Source organism: Melopsittacus undulatus, chromosome 9 (assembly GCF_012275295.1).
Source record: "Melopsittacus undulatus isolate bMelUnd1 chromosome 9, bMelUnd1.mat.Z, whole genome shotgun sequence".
Lineage (NCBI taxonomy): Eukaryota > Metazoa > Chordata > Aves > Psittaciformes > Psittaculidae > Melopsittacus > Melopsittacus undulatus.
Window position 1 is genome coordinate 44807214 of NC_047535.1, and position 16717 is coordinate 44823930.

General features: G+C 48.7%; 1 protein-coding gene across 2 annotated transcripts in view; it reads left to right on the forward strand.

Moving 5' to 3' along the window:
• The first annotated feature begins 506 nt into the window (after positions 1 to 506).
• The window catches only part of SRGAP3 (SLIT-ROBO Rho GTPase activating protein 3), a 114738-nt gene continuing 98527 nt past the window's right edge, over positions 507 to 16717 (forward strand). Inside the window, exon 1 of one of the 2 annotated variants that reach the window (XM_034065992.1) lies at positions 507 to 706. In XM_034065992.1, the coding sequence (XP_033921883.1) occupies positions 640 to 706 (67 nt within the window). In that variant the 5' untranslated portion in view covers positions 507 to 639. The remainder of the gene's footprint in view (positions 707 to 16717) is intronic. The other variant, XM_034065991.1, reaches the window with a different exon arrangement.

A 16717-nucleotide genomic window follows, 5' to 3' on the forward strand; every position in this document is an offset into this window, starting at 1 on the left:
AGGCAGTGCGTGCCGCGGCTGCGAGAGGGCAGCTCCGGGAGGGGGGGCTGCAGAACGGGATCCCAAACCTGCCCTTTGGGAAACGGGGCGATGTGGAGGCCGCAGCGGATCCGTGCGGTGCCGGGGTGAGCGCGGCCGGGCCTCGCCACCGCGGGGAGCACCAGTACTGCTGGCGCAGGATCGTGCGCACCGGTTAACGGAGCTGCGGGAACACAGCTGCGGTACGAGCCGGGCCCCGCTGAACCGGGACCGGGATGATGGGGATGGGGATGAAGATGAGGATGGGGATGGGAGCTCCCTCCCTCCCTCCCTCCCTCGACGGAGCCTTGCGCGTCCCCTGTCCCCAGCACCGGCCCCTCCGCGAGGGGCACCGCACCCGCAGCGCTCGGAAGGGGCGCGGGGACGCGCGTCCCGCCCCGCCCCGCCCCTTACGGCGGCCCCGCCTCGCCCAGCGCGCAACCTGAGCGCGGGACCGGCGGCAGGGCCGCGCCTGGGCTGGGCTGGGAGCGGTGCTGGGGCCGTCGGTGCTGCGCTCGGAGCCCGGCACCGCCAATGAGGGCAGCGGCGGAGGGCGGCGGGGCCGCGGCCGGGTGAGCGGCGGTGCGCGGAGCGGCTGTCCCGGCGGAGCCCCCCCCCACGATGTCATCGCAGGGCAGGTTCAAGAAGGACAAAGAGATCATCGCCGACTACGAGGCGCAAGTAAAAGGTGCGGAGCACGGCCGCTGCATTGCGGGGCGGGCGGCGGGGCACGGCTGCGGTGCCCGCCTTTGTGTGCGGGGCGGGGCGGGCGGGGGCCGGCCCCGGCTGCGGGGCCTGCACCGCCCTGCGCTCCCCGGGCCGCTGGCCCCGGTGCCTTCCCTTCCGTGGGCACCTCCAGTGGCTCCCGGCTCCGCGGAGGTACCGGGCGCGGCCGCTGCCGTCGCCCTGCGGGGGGAGCTCGGCGTGCGGAGCGGCCGCTGGTTACTGACCCCCAACCGGAGCCGGTGCCCGTGAATGGGGAAGGAGGTGCGAGGCTGCGGCCGGCACCCACCTGGGCAGCGCCGGGGCTGCGGGGGGCGCGGCGGCTCGGGCCGGGAGGGAACCGCTGGTGCCGGTGTCTGCAGGGTGAGCTCTGCCCGGGCCGCCCGGTAGGAAGCACATTGATCTTGCGGGTCTTACGTAAGGAACTTCGCCGCGCATCGGGCCCAGCGACTTCAAGGGACATAATCATTATTATGCAAGTCCCAGCGTTGTTGCAGGATGAGGACCTTGGGAAGCAGGCTGCCTTGTTAATAAATATTGGAGAAGAACATCATTAGTGGTTATGTCTGCTGAGGCTGCAAGCGTCACCCACCGGGCTCCGGATTAATTCTTATGGCAGTTAGACTCATTATGGAAAAGTTGGTACTCTCTGAAACATCACAAATGTCTGCAGCCTGGTGAAAGGCCAAGTGTGTCAGAGTGTGTGGTCAGACGGGAGCGAATCAGTCTGTGTAGCCATCCGTCTGCTTTGAAAATAGGAGTTTTAGTATCGGTAGCAAACTGTATTAACTGCTATTTTTTGGTAACTTCAGTTTGCAAATCTGTTCCTCATTGCAACAATTCCTCATTCTATTAATTGATGGCAATTACTTTTCCCACTTTCAGCTGAGGGTACTTAACTGCTTACTGAATGCCTTCTCATTGAGTTGCCCCCTTCCAGTCCCTTTGCTATTACGTAAAATTGGCTCCAGTCTCCCCTTGGATGGCTGTTTTATACAGGTACCTGATCACCATTTTGTTATGTTCATGTCTCTGGTTAAGAGAGAGTTAATTAAAAGAATATGCAATAGCTTTCTTGCAAGTTAACCCTTGAGTGTGCAAACAGAGCAGGTTTCCTGCCTTCTCTAGAGGTCACTCTGCATGTTGGATCCTGAGCTTGGCTGAATGATGTCTCTTCATTTTGGAGCTGTTGAAATGCTACAGTGCAATGCCAGATGGAGGGGTTTGGGGAAGGGGCTGTCTGTTGATTTTGTGCCATTGTTTACTTTCGTGCATTTCAGTCTTTTGTAGTTGGCTTTGAAGAGTGAAGTAGCAGTCACAACATGCTCTGCTCAGTGCCAATTACCTTTCTGCTTGTGTGTAATTTGGGCAAATTGATGTTATTGCACCCTGTAGTTAAGCAGATGAAATATTCTTTTAGCCTGTGGTATTGTTCTGTTTTATGGGAGGGGATTTGCATTTATTCATAGAGCCTGCCCCACGTTTCCATCTTCTTGATGATGTGCTGGGCCACGCAGCTCCTGCTTCTTGGATGCTCGAGGCTGCAGAGGGGTAGCTGGAAGCAGGACAGGGTCTGATCTGTGCCAAAAGCTTCACTGCAGACATCGCCAATGTTTTTTCTTGTTGTTGTTTGTAACTGGAATACTCATTTGCCATGATCATTCTTGGCCTGACTTCTGTAGCCTCATGGTTTCCATATGTTAGTTAATGCTGGGGCTATGTAGAAGGGTGTTTTATTGCACCACAGCGATCACGTTTTGGGCAGCTGTAACACAGAGTTTGCTAATGGGCCAGTAATAATTTCCTTTATACTATTCTGTACCTAATTATACCTCCAGAAATGCCCAGTTTCTGGTTTTGGGTACTTGGTCTGTGTTTTCAGGTGAATAAAGGTTAATTCCTATGTGGTTGGGGTTTAACTGTGCCTGAAGCTGGGGCAAGGCAAGCAGTCAGACCCCAGTGTCTGTGCGTGCTGACTGCTCACTACCTTTGAGGTGGTGGCAGCTCCGTCCCTGAGGAGCATCAGCTCCGCCACAGGACCAAGGTGGTCTTGGGGTGACCTTGGTGAGGTGAAGGGGCTCTGGTGCTCGTGGCTGTGTCTTGACAGCTGTCACCCTCACTGTCACCTCCCTGCAGGGATCAGGGCGGCTCTGACCCTCCTGTGTTGCTGAACTGTTGGAGGACAGCTTAGCAACATCTGAGTCCAGAGGAACTGGCACAGAGGTCTCCTGTGCCCTGTGCCTTGTTGCTAAATAGGAGTGGTGAAAGAAAATGTAACTGGGCAGAAATGTTTAGTGGTAAGTGGGTGGTTGGTTGTTCTGTTGGTGGGGACCCCAGTTGGACCGGCTGCCGAGAACACTGCAGAGGGAGGGGGGCTTTTCCTTTGGTTAGTTGTGTATTGCCTGTGCAAATACAACCTGTGTGTCCTTGGTGTCAGCAAAATCCGACATGGGGAGAGTTTGTCATCATCTAGACCTTCTTCTGAGGCTGTGACAGTGACTGTAAACACCCATCTCCACTTTGCTCCCCTTCTGTGAGGCTTGATCTCTCTTGGCTTGACCTAGGGATTTCATGTAGGCCACCTCATTATCCACATACCCCATTTATTTCCTTCAGGGATTTAGTCATTATCCTATTCCTATCTAAACTCCTGCTAACCTGATGGAGGCAGATACCCAAATCTCCAGAGAAAGACTAAAATGGAAAAGAAATAGGGAGAAAGAAAAGGGGGAGCGGTGGCAAGTGGGACTAACAAAGAAACTGTTGGCAAGGAATACCTGAAGTATGAAGATGATAAAGATGAAAATGTGAAGAAGTGGTGTCTTGTTAGAGAGGGTGGGTTTGAAATCTGAATGCAGCACAGGTGTGGTCAAGAAGATAGCAGGGAGGAAGTTGGAAAACCCTGGATGTGAACTCCAGGGAACACATTGGCATGGGTAGAGGAGCAATTGACAGCAGAGGTGTGTTTCAAGTGCATTTAAAAGGTGGATGTTGGAGGTGACTGGTGCTGGCCAGCCTGACCCATGGGGCAGCTGGGGAGGTGTGAGGTGTCTGTGCCTGGGGCTCTCAGAAAGCAATGACCAATGTGCAGTGCCTGCAGTGCATAAACACCCTCAGCTGCCCAGGCATTACTAGAGAGTTACTCACAAACTACTGGGAACAATGTGATGGTGGTGGGGAGGAGAAATAAAAGTGTTGCCGACGCTGGATTTGTGGCAGGTTTTGCTGAGAGCCCTCTTGCCCAGGCTGGTGGGAATAGGGCAAAGGCCCCAAATGCTTCAGGGACAGCCTGTCAATAACTGAGCCCTGCCCCGACCTCCTGTGCTCCAGGCTGCTGCACCCTCAGTTAAAGAATCGATGAGCCCACACTTCATGGGGGGTGCATGACTGGCGTAAGTGGAGTTTAACTGGTGAGTAATCTTTGTGCACAGGGGTGATCTGTCAGCCCTAACGACTCTATCTTATTCCCTCCCTGGAGAACTGTGCCTGCTTTCCTCATGCTGGGAAGGAGTTGTGCTGGAAATGCTTTGAAGAGATAAAGGGTGTGTGCTGCGTGTGCGCAGGGCTGAGTGCTGCCGCTGCACACCCTCTTGCTGGATGGTGCAGAGGGATGGGGGGGCTGATAGCTGGGGCATAGTTACACACTGTTGGTAGTGGTGCAGGGTGCCCGAGGCTTTGGGTCGGTGCTGCTCCCAATCCGTTTCTAGGAGTGGAAATACCAAATCATTGCTGCCCATGGCTGCTGCAGGCTGGCTGTCCTTGCGGCAATCCGCAGTGTTTGCCATCTGCCCATGCACGGAGACCTCTCTCTTTCACCTCTCCTGAACACACGCGTTGCTGACAAGCACCATCCCATGGCGTGGTCTCTCCTGTCAGTTATCACACCGTGGGTCCGTCCTTGCCTTCTGCTTCTCCTCTGCATCCTTCTTCAGCTGCCCCAGAGTTGTCCCCAGGATTGCAAGCAGATGTTGCAGAAAGAAAATACTAAGGACACTTTTAGGAGGCAGGTTTTCTTATTTGTCTGTCTGAGATTTGCAGACAGGAACGGTCGCATTAAAAATAAATGGCCATAAAGATGTGGCTGCCTCTTTAAAGCTACTTGCAGAATTCAGAATACAATAGATCCTTGGATGTACGATTTAAAGTGAATGTTTTCAGACATGCAATTTTAATTGGTTTATCTGGCCAGAGAAATAAACAAACGTCTTTTCCTCATTACAGTCAGGTGCGTGATTTGATGCTTTAATGCACTGAAGCTGAGCAGTGTTAGTTACGTAGATGCAGCCATCCAAGGGTCGAGGTTGTAAATCTTGCAGAAAATTGGGCATCATGTTGGTTGGCTGTTTAATTTCATATTGCTTCCAGAAGCTTTTCTTTAGCTCTGGCAAAAGCTGGGTCATTGTATGATCTGTTTGGTTATTGTTGGCAAGAAGACTGCTGTGAGTCAATGGCATCTTTTGCTGTCAGATGGCTGGCTGGTGAGAAGCATCCCTGGTGATCCTAAAGACAGTAGTGTTTAAATGGTGCACCTGGCTGCATAGTGGTGAAGGGATGATTTCTTGCACTGCGAGGACTCTTAGTTGCTGTGTAAGTTGATAATAGAATTACAGTTTTGATGGATTTAGCATATAAAACCATTAAAAAGGCTTGCAAACCTGGGGCCACAGAAAACTAATGTGTGCTTACATTGATTTGTCATTAGTTTTTGGCTTCACTTTTTCTATTGCAGTAGCTTGATTCCTTCTTTTATGTCTGTTATCAACTCCTACCTATTCCTCTCTTTCCACTTAGCTCAGAAAATCTTGGGGTAATTCCCATAGCAAATTATTTTCCAGGATTATGGCTTGCTCAGGAGGGAAGCATGGCTCCCACTTGGAAGAGGCATCAAGGCTTGAAACTTGACAGCCCATTTAACAAAATGGTTCTGTGCAAAAGAGAAGTTCCACCCGTTGAGGAAACTGCTAAATATTAATCACAAAAATGGATGTAAAATTTCCATTGGCTTAATTGTTTTGTTTAGCAAAATGTGGGGAAGTGTGACCTGAGGGCCAGCTGGCATGTTTGGTGTAGCTGTCAGCATCAGTGGAGTCATTGGCAACAGATAGCAGATCCTGGTGAATCTGATCTAGTTTCTGCTGTGAGACTTCAGAGTAACTGCTCAGCATTGCTCCTTGTCCGCTTGATTCCCATGTTGATTTACTTGTTGTTATCTGTTGTGTTTCCTCAGTGGTGTCTGATAGTGTGGTCCTGGTTTTACATGAGACCTAACGTGCAGGGACAGCCATATGCAGGGAATAGCAGAAAGTATGTATGTGATTCATAATAAAGATGAATTGGTAGTCTCTAATGGAAACAAATTGAATCTGTTAGAGATGTTTCCTGCAGAGCTAACGTCCTGAGTGCTTGGTGGATGCTGGGATGGTTCAACCAGAGTCAGCAGGCTCCTGCATGCAGCCAACCACCAGTGATTCTGTGCAGTTGCCGGTGGGATCGACCCTCCTAAAATGCCTTGGATTTGTGCCTCCTGTGTGTGATCAATGGGAAGGAGGAGTTGCCAGCTTGAGGTGACTGATCAGAGATGTGTGTGCACATGTGCTTGGGTGCTTTGCTGTGGGTCAGACACAGCTGATGTGTGATCTGATGCTCTCAGCATCAGCTCTGTGTGGGTGCAGCACCAGGCACTGCCTCACCAGAGCCAGGCGGTTGGCCTCATGGTGCTGGTGCAGGAGGTTGAACTGGAGAGTGCCAAGGCACTGCGGTTGCTATTGCTTGTCTTTGGACACTATTTGTCAGTCTACCCTTTTCCCTGATAACAGTAAAAACCTCTTACAACACTTACTCATGGCCTGTAGCTAGTCCTGGTTCCAGGTGAAGAATTTTAAGGGCCTTAAGAGTGCAGCACCAAATGTTCTTCAGGTGCTTAACAGATATTTATAAGCCTCTACGAGGTGTAGTGTTTTAAGTTCTGTGTGCACAGTTTCATTGGAAGGATTTACTCTCTCCTCCTACTGGTCCATTGAAGGTGGGGGGAAACCTTCCCCTTGAGCTCTTAAATTTTCTCTTTGCCTGAATTTGGCTTTGTTTCAGTAGCTGTTAAGCCACCACCCATGGCAGCAACAGCAATCACCTCCTGAAATGCATTTACTGACTTTGGAGGCATCTGTACTCCTGACAGGCAGCTGGTGATGGAGCAGTTCATGCACATCATGCTTGGCATCAGGCTCAAGGCAGGAGAGGGGCACAGCCGTGGGTGCAGTTGTGTTCCTCATGCCACTTTCCAGTGATGCTGCCATGAGGTAATCTCCCTTTCTTACAACTTGGGTGGCTGTTTAATCTGGAAAGTTGATTTAATCCCATTAGACCTTTGCTGAGCTGCCAACAAACCTTCCTCTTTGGAAAGATGAGTATTTCTTACTAACAGCTATTGTGTTGTGCCCCACCTCTGTGTTTTATTGGTGTGTATCATAGCAGCAAGGGAGGACCCAGAAACAAGTGAACAGCATGAACCCACGCAGTGACAGTGGTAATAAAGGTTTGTACGTGTCACTGATGACCTCCTTAGGGCTTCCAGTCCTCTCTTGGTGTTCCTGCTTTGTGCCTGCAGTTGTTCCATGTACTTTGGGTTGTTCACATCTCCAGGAACCTGCTTGTAAGGTTTTCTCTGGAAGCCTGGCCTGAGATGACTTATTCTGGTGTCTCTGGAAGACAACTGCAGGGGTTTGGGAAGAGGCAGCTCCTGAACAGCTTATTGCAACATAGAGTTTTTAGGAGAGGAAGTGGAGTATTGACATTGAACAGAGGGAGTTTCTGTAGTTGTTTTCAGCTTCCCTGGGCAGGGGTGGAGTTGGTGTGATAGTGCTGGTGTGTTTCTCACTGCCATGATGCTGTGGGATTGCTTAATGACCGTGAGTGGTCAGCAGCTTAGTCCAGAGGTTATGTGAAAAATGGCACCATCGATAGCACAGCAGCCCTCACATGCCAGGCTGGGAATATACAGCCTTTTATTTATCCCAGTGTTGTCATTACTCATCAATGAGGAGGCAGCTGTTAGGATCCTGTCCATGGCAGGGAGGGAAGAGGTTTTAAATCATCCTCTTTGTTTTAAATCATCCCTTTTGTATTAAATCATTCTCTTGGTTTTAACTCTTCCCCTTTGTTTTACAAACAAAGATATGCACAAAGGTGTGGTGGGCTCATTCCAGAGCGGAAACTGTTCCTTCTGGCCCAACCCTGGCCTCTTCTGGAGGGTGGGTCCCCAGATTTAGCTCTGAGGGGAACAGCAGTGCCTCATGGCTTGCGCTCATGTGCTTGTTCGAACGTGGCCATGGAGTGGTGTGTACTGGTCTGAGTTCCCAGTTTGGGAACCCCTGCCCTGGGAGGGATGGGGGGGATTGGGGAGCTGGAAACTGCGTAAAAGCTGTACCTGTGAGGTTCCCTTGCTTACCCATCTTGTGCTGTTGAGCTGCCTTATACAGTGTGCCTCCCAGAATGACAGAGCTGTCTGCTAGCTTTACTGATGTCCTTTCCTGACCGGGGAAGCCCAGTTGACATTCATGGGGAGGTTCTGCAAGAAGACCTCTGGTGCTGCAGGCTGCTGGTCTGGCAGCGGGAGGGTTTGGGAAAGCTGTGGACCCCTTTGTGTCCCACAGCTCAGAGAAGAACTTGCGTTAGTGTCTATCACTCTTTTCCTTCAGAACTGAAGAATAGCTTTGAAGGGGAAGAAAAAAGGTTTTACTTTCTTTTTACACCGAGGCCTTTGGGAGGAACAGTGTTGTGGCAAGGGATTGCAGTCACTCTGATGCATCTTGCTTCTCAAAGTAGCTCTGTAAAATACTGCTCTGTCTTGTAGCAATAGCAGGTGTGCTCAGTAATCTTCTTTTGGAGTTAAATTGTCTGCAGCTTCTTGCTTGTGTCTCTGTCAGACAGGTGGAGAAAGAGGTTGCTCCTTAGCTGAGCATCCCTGAGTATTTTAGCTCTGTCCCTCCAGGTCTCTGAGCCTCAGTGCCCTGCCTGTGAGATAGAGAAGAGGGGATGCTGCTCTTTGCGCCACTGCTAACCCTGCTGCTCTTGGCAACGCTTGGGGCTATGGCTTTAGGGCAAGGATTTTATCCATATGGCTCTTGCTTTGGTTATTATGCGGATAGCAAAGCTACCTCTGGTGATTAGGTGAGACTCAGTGTGTTTCACTGTCTGCCTTGTATTGTAAGAGTGGATATTTGAAAATGAAAGCTGTAGGATACAAAGCTGTAACTGACCGGGGATCAGGAGACAGAGGTCTGGCACTGGTGATTCCCATTCAGGGAGAAGGGAGCCAGGTTTTTTCCACTGCCTTTCTCCATCTGTTGGACCAAACTCACCTCTGAACCCCAACTCTGTTGAACAGTGTCACGCACTGAAGGCCCACAGCAGAAGTCCCTGTCAGGACTTCATGAAACAGTGGCTTCCGCTTCATCAGGGGAGAGCCTCAAAGATTGTTTTTCTTTTAGATGTTATAGCATCGATTAACTTTGTTTTGTTTGGACTGTTGTCTGTGGTCCTGAAGCTGCTCTGTGGTGTGGGTAGAGCCTGAGGCCATGGTCTGCTACAGGGAACATCTGGTTTAGAGAAGATGACCTCAGGAGCAGGTTTCTTAGCTCAAGATCACCAGTTAGATAATGTTAGGTTCCTGGCCTTGTGTGTATCCAACATTTCTCTCTGTCAGATGCACTGGTTAATCAGTAATTGTTTCATGGGAGTAAAACCCCTTGCTGTGAATGAAAATGCTTCCCCACTGCCCAAGGTGACTAGAATTCCTGCTTACAACACAGTGAAAGGTGACGTACTCAGGCCAACTAAATGCTTTTCAGGAAAGCTTCTGTGTGTGGAGTCTGCAGGGGCTGCGATCTGAATGAACTCCCAGCAGTGAGTTATTCTTTATGTTGATGGTGATGTTCAAAGCTTCTGGGTCAGACAAAGCTCTGCTGTAATAGGTGGGACTTTCTGTCCAGTGTTAGTGATCTAATGGCTATAAGCAAACTAGGTTTTGGGTAGCAGTCTGCATCCCCACACTTTTCTATTTACTTCATGGAAATTAAAGTGATGCTCTAATTTAATCACAGATTACAGAAGAACTCATAAGAGAGTAAGAATTAGACATCAAACTGTATGGCAGCCTAAAGCTTTTGTGTTGGCAAAGGCTCTAGAGACAGTTCAAGGTTTTCTTTGTGTGAAAAAAGGTTAATTGATATTTGGGAAGAGCCTGAATGATGTTTCAATCAAGACCGCTTGTTAGTGTGTGACATCTTAAAGGTGCAGGCTTTGATCTGTCATTTAACAGCACTGGCAGCATGGCAGGATTAAAGCTGCAAGAGAGCTTGAAGATCAGAGTTGCAGCGTTAGGCAGTGGTGATCAGGAGGCAAAGCCTTGTGCAGCCAAGTCCGGTTTGGGAATTCAGCCATGGAGTGGGAACATCGTGTGAAACTGGGGGCTGTGTGTGGCTCAGGACATGATGGAAACAGTGCTGTTGACCTTGTTGCAAACTGCTTTGTGTCCTTAGTGGAAAGTGATACATTAAAGCTGTGTGAGAGTATCAAAAGACACTGTGTTGAGCTGCTCAGTTAGGGAAGGAAGAAATACTGTCAGCAGGATTACCCTGCCATAGGCTTTAGAAAATGTTATTGTAGGTTTTCGCTCCTCTGTTGCATGGGAAGATGTGCTGACTCCCTTGAAAGGACAGCATGCACTAAATGACCATTAAGGAGTGGGAAAGTCCTGCTCTGGCCAAAAGATAGTTTTGCTTGAAAACGAGATTCTGCTGCTGTTGAGCATGGCACTGAGGGAAGGCAGTCTTGAATGGGTGAGATCCTCCATTGACGTTGGTGTGTAGTGCTTCATGCCTCTGAGATGATGTACTGAAGTCCCTGCTTGCATGAGGAATCACACGATCTATGTTGCAAGGTTAGAAAAGAGTCACAGTGAATTCGTCACCTTGCTTTTCATACCACAGTGACTGAAGCCTGTCTGTATTCACCCCTCTGAAACCGGCAGTGGTGGGACATCTGGCAAAGGCACCTCCTTTGGTGTGTCTCTTACTGTGGATAAAAGACCTGTTGGTTGTCAGCAGTAATATAGTGTGCAAGAGGATGCTAACTACTTTGATAGGAAGTTGTTTGCACCTTATTGCTAAGTAGGGTTACACTCTATCAAGTACAGCCTGGGATATCATGATGTGTTTTTGTTTTGCAGTGTTGCCTGATGCTTGTTTCTTGTTGGAGATGGGCACATTTTCAAAAGGGCTGAGTACTTTTACAGTCAATGCTATGTACAGTTAAGCATGCTGAGGTCAGCACAATCGAATATCATGCTTCAGGGTGGAGTGTGATTGCTAGAGAGATCAGAAAACAATTTCTATCCCCATGTAGAGCATTACACAATTGGCTGGGTACATTATAGTTTCCCTTGCAGCATCAAAGCAATGTTCTGAATGCTGGGTTAAGTAACGCTGGCGTTTCTGTAAATACCCATGTAATGGTTCAGAATGTTTGAACTGATTTTGTTTTCCCAGTGTTTCCAGAGGCAGGAGCGTTCTGCCTGGTTGGCTGGCAGGGTGATGCAGAGGCATGGAGACAAGAGGGCAGTAGGTAGGAGTAGGAACAAAAGTCAAGTGCTTGAACTCTGTGTCTCACATGAAGACCAGAAACTGCTTTGGTTGGACATGTCCTCTGCACTGCCACAGCAGTTGGGTAGTGTGTATGCTGTGTGATTCCCCTCTGTCTGTTTGAAGTTTGCTTGTGTTGTGAGGTCTAAAAGGCTGTGTGATCGGCTGATCTGTGGTGATAAGTGTGGTTGAGGTCCCTGGCCACCTCCTGCCTGTTTGCTCAACTCAACTGCCGCTTCCTGTTTTCAAGTGAGGATGTCTGCTCCTCAGGGCAGGATGATGTCTTCCTCTGTCTGTGATGCAGAAATAGGTGGATCTTCACCACCATGGTACAGGTAATGCATGAGTTCACATTTTGAAGGTATGCTGTGGCTCCCAGAGAAAGCAAGATTGCATCCAGCATGGGGAGGAAAATGTGAGTTATGAGATGTTGTACAGAAATACCATAACCTGGGACAGCTGCCCTTGCTCTGTGATGGAAACCAGTTTGTTTCACAACTTAGGGGAACTGAACTGTCATGGGGCTAGGACTGGGTATGTGCATCAGCCAGAGTGAGATGGAGAAGACAAGACTTACTGCATAGGTCATTCTGCAGCAAACTGCCTGTAAGTGCACTGTGAAGGCATGAAGATGTTGAACATGCAGTGTTGCACCCAGAGGAAGCGGAAAGACTGACATCTCAGTTGGAGCTCTCTGAAATGACTGCAGCACATACAGAAACTCTGGAAGGTTAACCTCTTGCTGTGCCAGATTTTCCTTAAACCATTTGTCACTGTAGTTTCCACTAAATGCGCTAAATGGTTTGTAGGGTCCTTTGTGTTGCCATCTTCTTTTTTTACCAAGTGAATGGGACTTTAACTGTTGTAATAAATGAAACTGGAAATCAGAATCTCCACTGTAATTGTATTTTTTGGATAGTTCAAGAAGAACCTGAGGAGATATGGCAACAAACCAAGCAAAAATAAATAGCAGCATTGAACCAGTTTTAACTTGGACTATGTCAAGTGAATTGGGAAGCAAAAGGTTCTTCCAAAGCAATTTTGTTTCTTTTAATATCCTTGCATGATGTTGTACTGAGTGATTCACTTCTTAAAAGCAGTTTTTCCTGCACAGTGCTTCTGTGCTCTTGACCTACTCTTGCTAAAACCGCTAAAGAGATGGTAACTAAACATACTGTAAGTGAAAATGTCATATTATAAACCCTTGAAAATGAAACCATAACAGAAAGAGTACTCCTGTAGTCATTGTTCTTGCGGGATGGCAGTTTGAGATACACTGTTGGAATAACAATGATCTGTTTCATGTAAGAGGTCAGCTCAGAACTAAGGGTGAGTGGGAAGAAGAGGAGAAAAGAAATGCACATTGTTTGCCTCTCCTAATCATACAGCATGTTCTGGTACATCTCATGGATTGTGCTGTTGGTGTGGTTGCCTCCTGCTTTACAAACACTTCTGTTTGAATGTGGTGAGAAGACATCCGTCTCAGATGGGAGAGGAGTGTGTAGCAGATGGTGTACTTCTCCTGAGGCACTGGCTGGAAGGAGATAATTTTGCAGGTCACAAAGCCAGAGAATAACTTCTTCAGAATGAAACTTGCATTGGGGATTAAAATTGAATGTTCAAGAAGATACCTTCAGGAACCTTTCTTGGAAGCTGCTTCACAGAGCTAGATATGAACGTTTGTTTGCTGTTTCCTGTTTCCAGACCCAAACGTGCTCCCAGTCCCCTCAGAAGGTGTAACATCAGGGCTGTGACAGCTTGTGGCAAAGGTTCCTTTTTACTCTATAACCGATGCAGTGTCCAGGTGCCTCTTACTGCATCCAAACACATCGCAGCTCTAGATGCTGTGCACTGTGGAAACATGGGGAGCAGTGGGCTTGCCTGGGGTATCTCCTTGATGTTGGAGGGAGCAGCAGGGACCCAGGTCTGTAGTCCTGACTCCTGCACCAGGCTTGAGAGCGGGTTGGTACTGGGGCTTTGAGTGGTGAGGCTTCTTCATCTGGAGAATGGGGTTAATGTTGTTGTCTCTCAGTGGGTGGCACCTGAGATATTTCATAAGGAGGGATAGTGTTGTGCAGGTTCAAGGCAGTGTATTAAAGATGAGCACACCAGCAGAACTGGTTCTTTGGTCTGAATGTGGTGTAAAGGGCCCTTTGTTTATTAGCTGTAGGATGCTGTCATTGTGGAGGCAATCCAGTTGCTGTGACAGTTTGCGCAGAGCTTCAGTGATAAGCTCCACATGAGAGTGGTGGCTGGTCATGGGAACAGTCACCAGTCTTATCCTCAGGAGTTCTGCAGCTGTGAGTGAGAGGCAGACACAAACCCTGGCTATCCTCTTGGTTTCCAGCGCGTGCAGTCTCATCAGCGTGCCAAGGACTTGGGAATGCTGGTCACATTGTCACTGGTGTTTGCTGCAGTGTCCTTGTCCATCGTGTACCGCACAGTGACAACAAAATAAGACATTTATGGTCACCAGACTAACTACTGAGCTTGCAGGAATTAATGATGGCAATATGCCTTTGAAAGAAAGGAAATCACCAATGACCTCTTCCTTAGGTTTTCTGGGTGGTCTTTACCAGGCTGCATGTGTGCACAACTTGCTGGAAAGAATTCCTTGTCCGCAGTAGCATCTCTGTGTGAAGAGGGTATCAGGAAACCTGAGAGTTACTGTTCTCTGTTTGCCTGCCATCCAGAGGACTTGCCAAGGGGGAAGGACAGCTGATCCTTGCAGGTTCTGAATTGCCAAGGTGTTTGCTGTGGCTCTAGTGGCAGCTCGAATGGGCATCTGGGAGGTGGAAGAGGCACCCTGACAGTGCTGCTGGGTTGTCCCGTTCTCATAGGTGGCATCCTTAGGCCTGTCCAGGGTGAAACTGTTTGTGCAGTGTTGGTAAGACTTCCATTGCTCTCCTCTGCTTTTGCCCCTCTTCTAAAACCCCCTTCAGTGCTACACGCTGTGGGAGCTCTGTGCTCTTTAATTGTTTGTCATTGTGGGAATTACTTGTTCTAAAACCAATTACAACCTGACAAAACTGATCTGCCTTATCCACAAATACATCCATCTGGTTGAGGACTGCCTGGTATGACTGCCAGAATAATATGAAGCCTTTATTGCGGCTGCTGAGTTATTGAGGGGTTCCTGTGCTGGCATTGGCTGGAGCTGCACGGTGGCTTTCTGCATGTGTATTTTGTATACATGTTCTTTGTAGGACAGAGGGAATGAAAGTTCATAATAACAAATACTGAGTAGAACAGAGATAAAACATGTATGTGGTATCAGGCAGGGTGGAGCCTCAGAGCATGGTTGGAGTGTGTGATATGATGGAGGGTGCCAATGCAGTGGCTGCAGAGTGCTGGTTCCAAAGCAAGCTGGTGGGTGAGCTCTGAAGTGCAGGTATAGCTGCTGGTGTTGGGAGCATGCAGGAGGGAGTACAAGAGCGGGGTAGCAGAGAAACCTGAACTGTTTGGAAGGGCCGGAGGTAGATGCCCATCTGATGTATATTCCATGCCATTTGGCTGTTGCAACAGCCCTGGGAACCAGGATTGCTGGCCACCCGGGGAGGGGTCCAGCTGATTCCGAATGTTCCAGAAGATTCTTTGGTAACTGAGGTAGGACCAGATTCCTCCTTGGGAGCTGCAGTCTCCTGGTGGGTTTCATGTAGAAAACAGGCAGGAGAAGTAGGCAGGTGTCTGGGGTGCGAGACTCCTATTTCTGCTGTGTTCCTGGAACTCGATTTGAAGAGGCTCAGAAAAAGGAGGAAAACAGATGAGTGGCATCAGGACACTGGAGCTTAAACCCATCACAACTGGTAACCAGAGCTGCTTCAGACTATTTTAGTTCTTCTGTGAATGTTCAGTTGCAGCTTAAAAAAGATCTGAGACATTATGAATCAGTGCTGATTTCAGCCCCAGGCCAGCAGTTCAAAGCTGAATATAGTGACTTTTAGAAGCATTCACTAAAAGCCTCTCTATTCCTTGTTTACTACGTGTGTTATCCACAAAGGGTAGAAAGCAGAGACATACGTATGGAAACAAATTTAGCATGAAGGAAACAGAGAAGAGTTGTCCCCTACATTAAGCCATTAAAATTAGCATGACTGGGTTTTGACATATAACTGGAGGTGAATTAGTTGTTATGAATATTATAGATGAGAAATTTCAGGCCTGTTTTTGTTTGTGATTTATCTAGGGATGACCTTTAACTTTTATATTCAGAAATAATCACTCAGTTTTTGCTGGCTGGCTGAATAGCTGAAAATGCGTAAATCAGCCTGAACTGGAAGTACAGAATGCTGCAATCTGCATATGAAAACCTGTGTTGATAAGAATTTTAAGGGTTTTATTTTATTTCCCTGTTACCATAGTAACGGAACATTTTTCTGTAATGGTGAATTACTCTTGCAATGTGAGTGTGAGATAGGACACTTCACTTCCAGGGCCTGAGATGGTGGGGCAGATTGTTGGGGTGCCTGGTACCTGCTGGTCCCTTGACATGAGCTGTGACAACAGGGTGTGTGGAGTCAAAGAGGGTGTTTGGTAGCACTGTAGTGAGCTGAACCCAAATCTTCCTCATCAAGGGCTGGTGCCTGGGTTTGTCAGTGGTTAATGTTCCATCCCTGGCAGTGTTCGAGGCCAGGTTGGATGGAGTCTTGAGCAGCACGGTCTAGTGTGAGGTGTTCTTGCCCATGGCAGGGGTTGAACTGGATGATCTTAAGGTCCTTTCCAAACCAAACCATTCCATGATTCTAAAATAATCTCCAGCCAGTTAAAGGTTCATTTGAGTAAATACATCCCTGCCATTGTTTTGTGGCAGAAACGCACTGTAACATGGTCCAGGCCAGGCAGGAACATGTGTGGGATGTGTGGCTTGGCACTTGCAGCCCTGCAGTGCCACTGATTCTTCTCCTGGCATGGTGGTCCTGGTCCACTGCACTTACCAGCTTGCTTTTAAGCAGGGTGAAGTTGCTCCATGGGTCCTTAGCGGCTGTGTATCCAAAATGATGGAGAGCTGCCCCATGCTGTGAGCGTTGTGGTTCTGGCCTGCAGCAGCCTGTGGCTTGAAGTGGCCAGATTGGCAGTTTTGGTGACAGATGTTCCCCAGATGAGTGGAAACTTCTTGTGCCGTGGCAGTGGTTGGAGCAGGATGGGATGGCTGCTGTGCCTGTGCTGTGTTGCTTGCAATCCCGACAGTTGTCTTTGAACCCCTGTTTTAGCTCAGATCTTTAGTATCCCACAGATGCAGGCTTTTGGTGTTGGGCTTTTTAAAACTGGTAACTTCTGTCATCCCAAAAGTAGTGTCTGTGTTATAACCATTGGCTTCCCTGTCATTCTCAAGCAGTGCC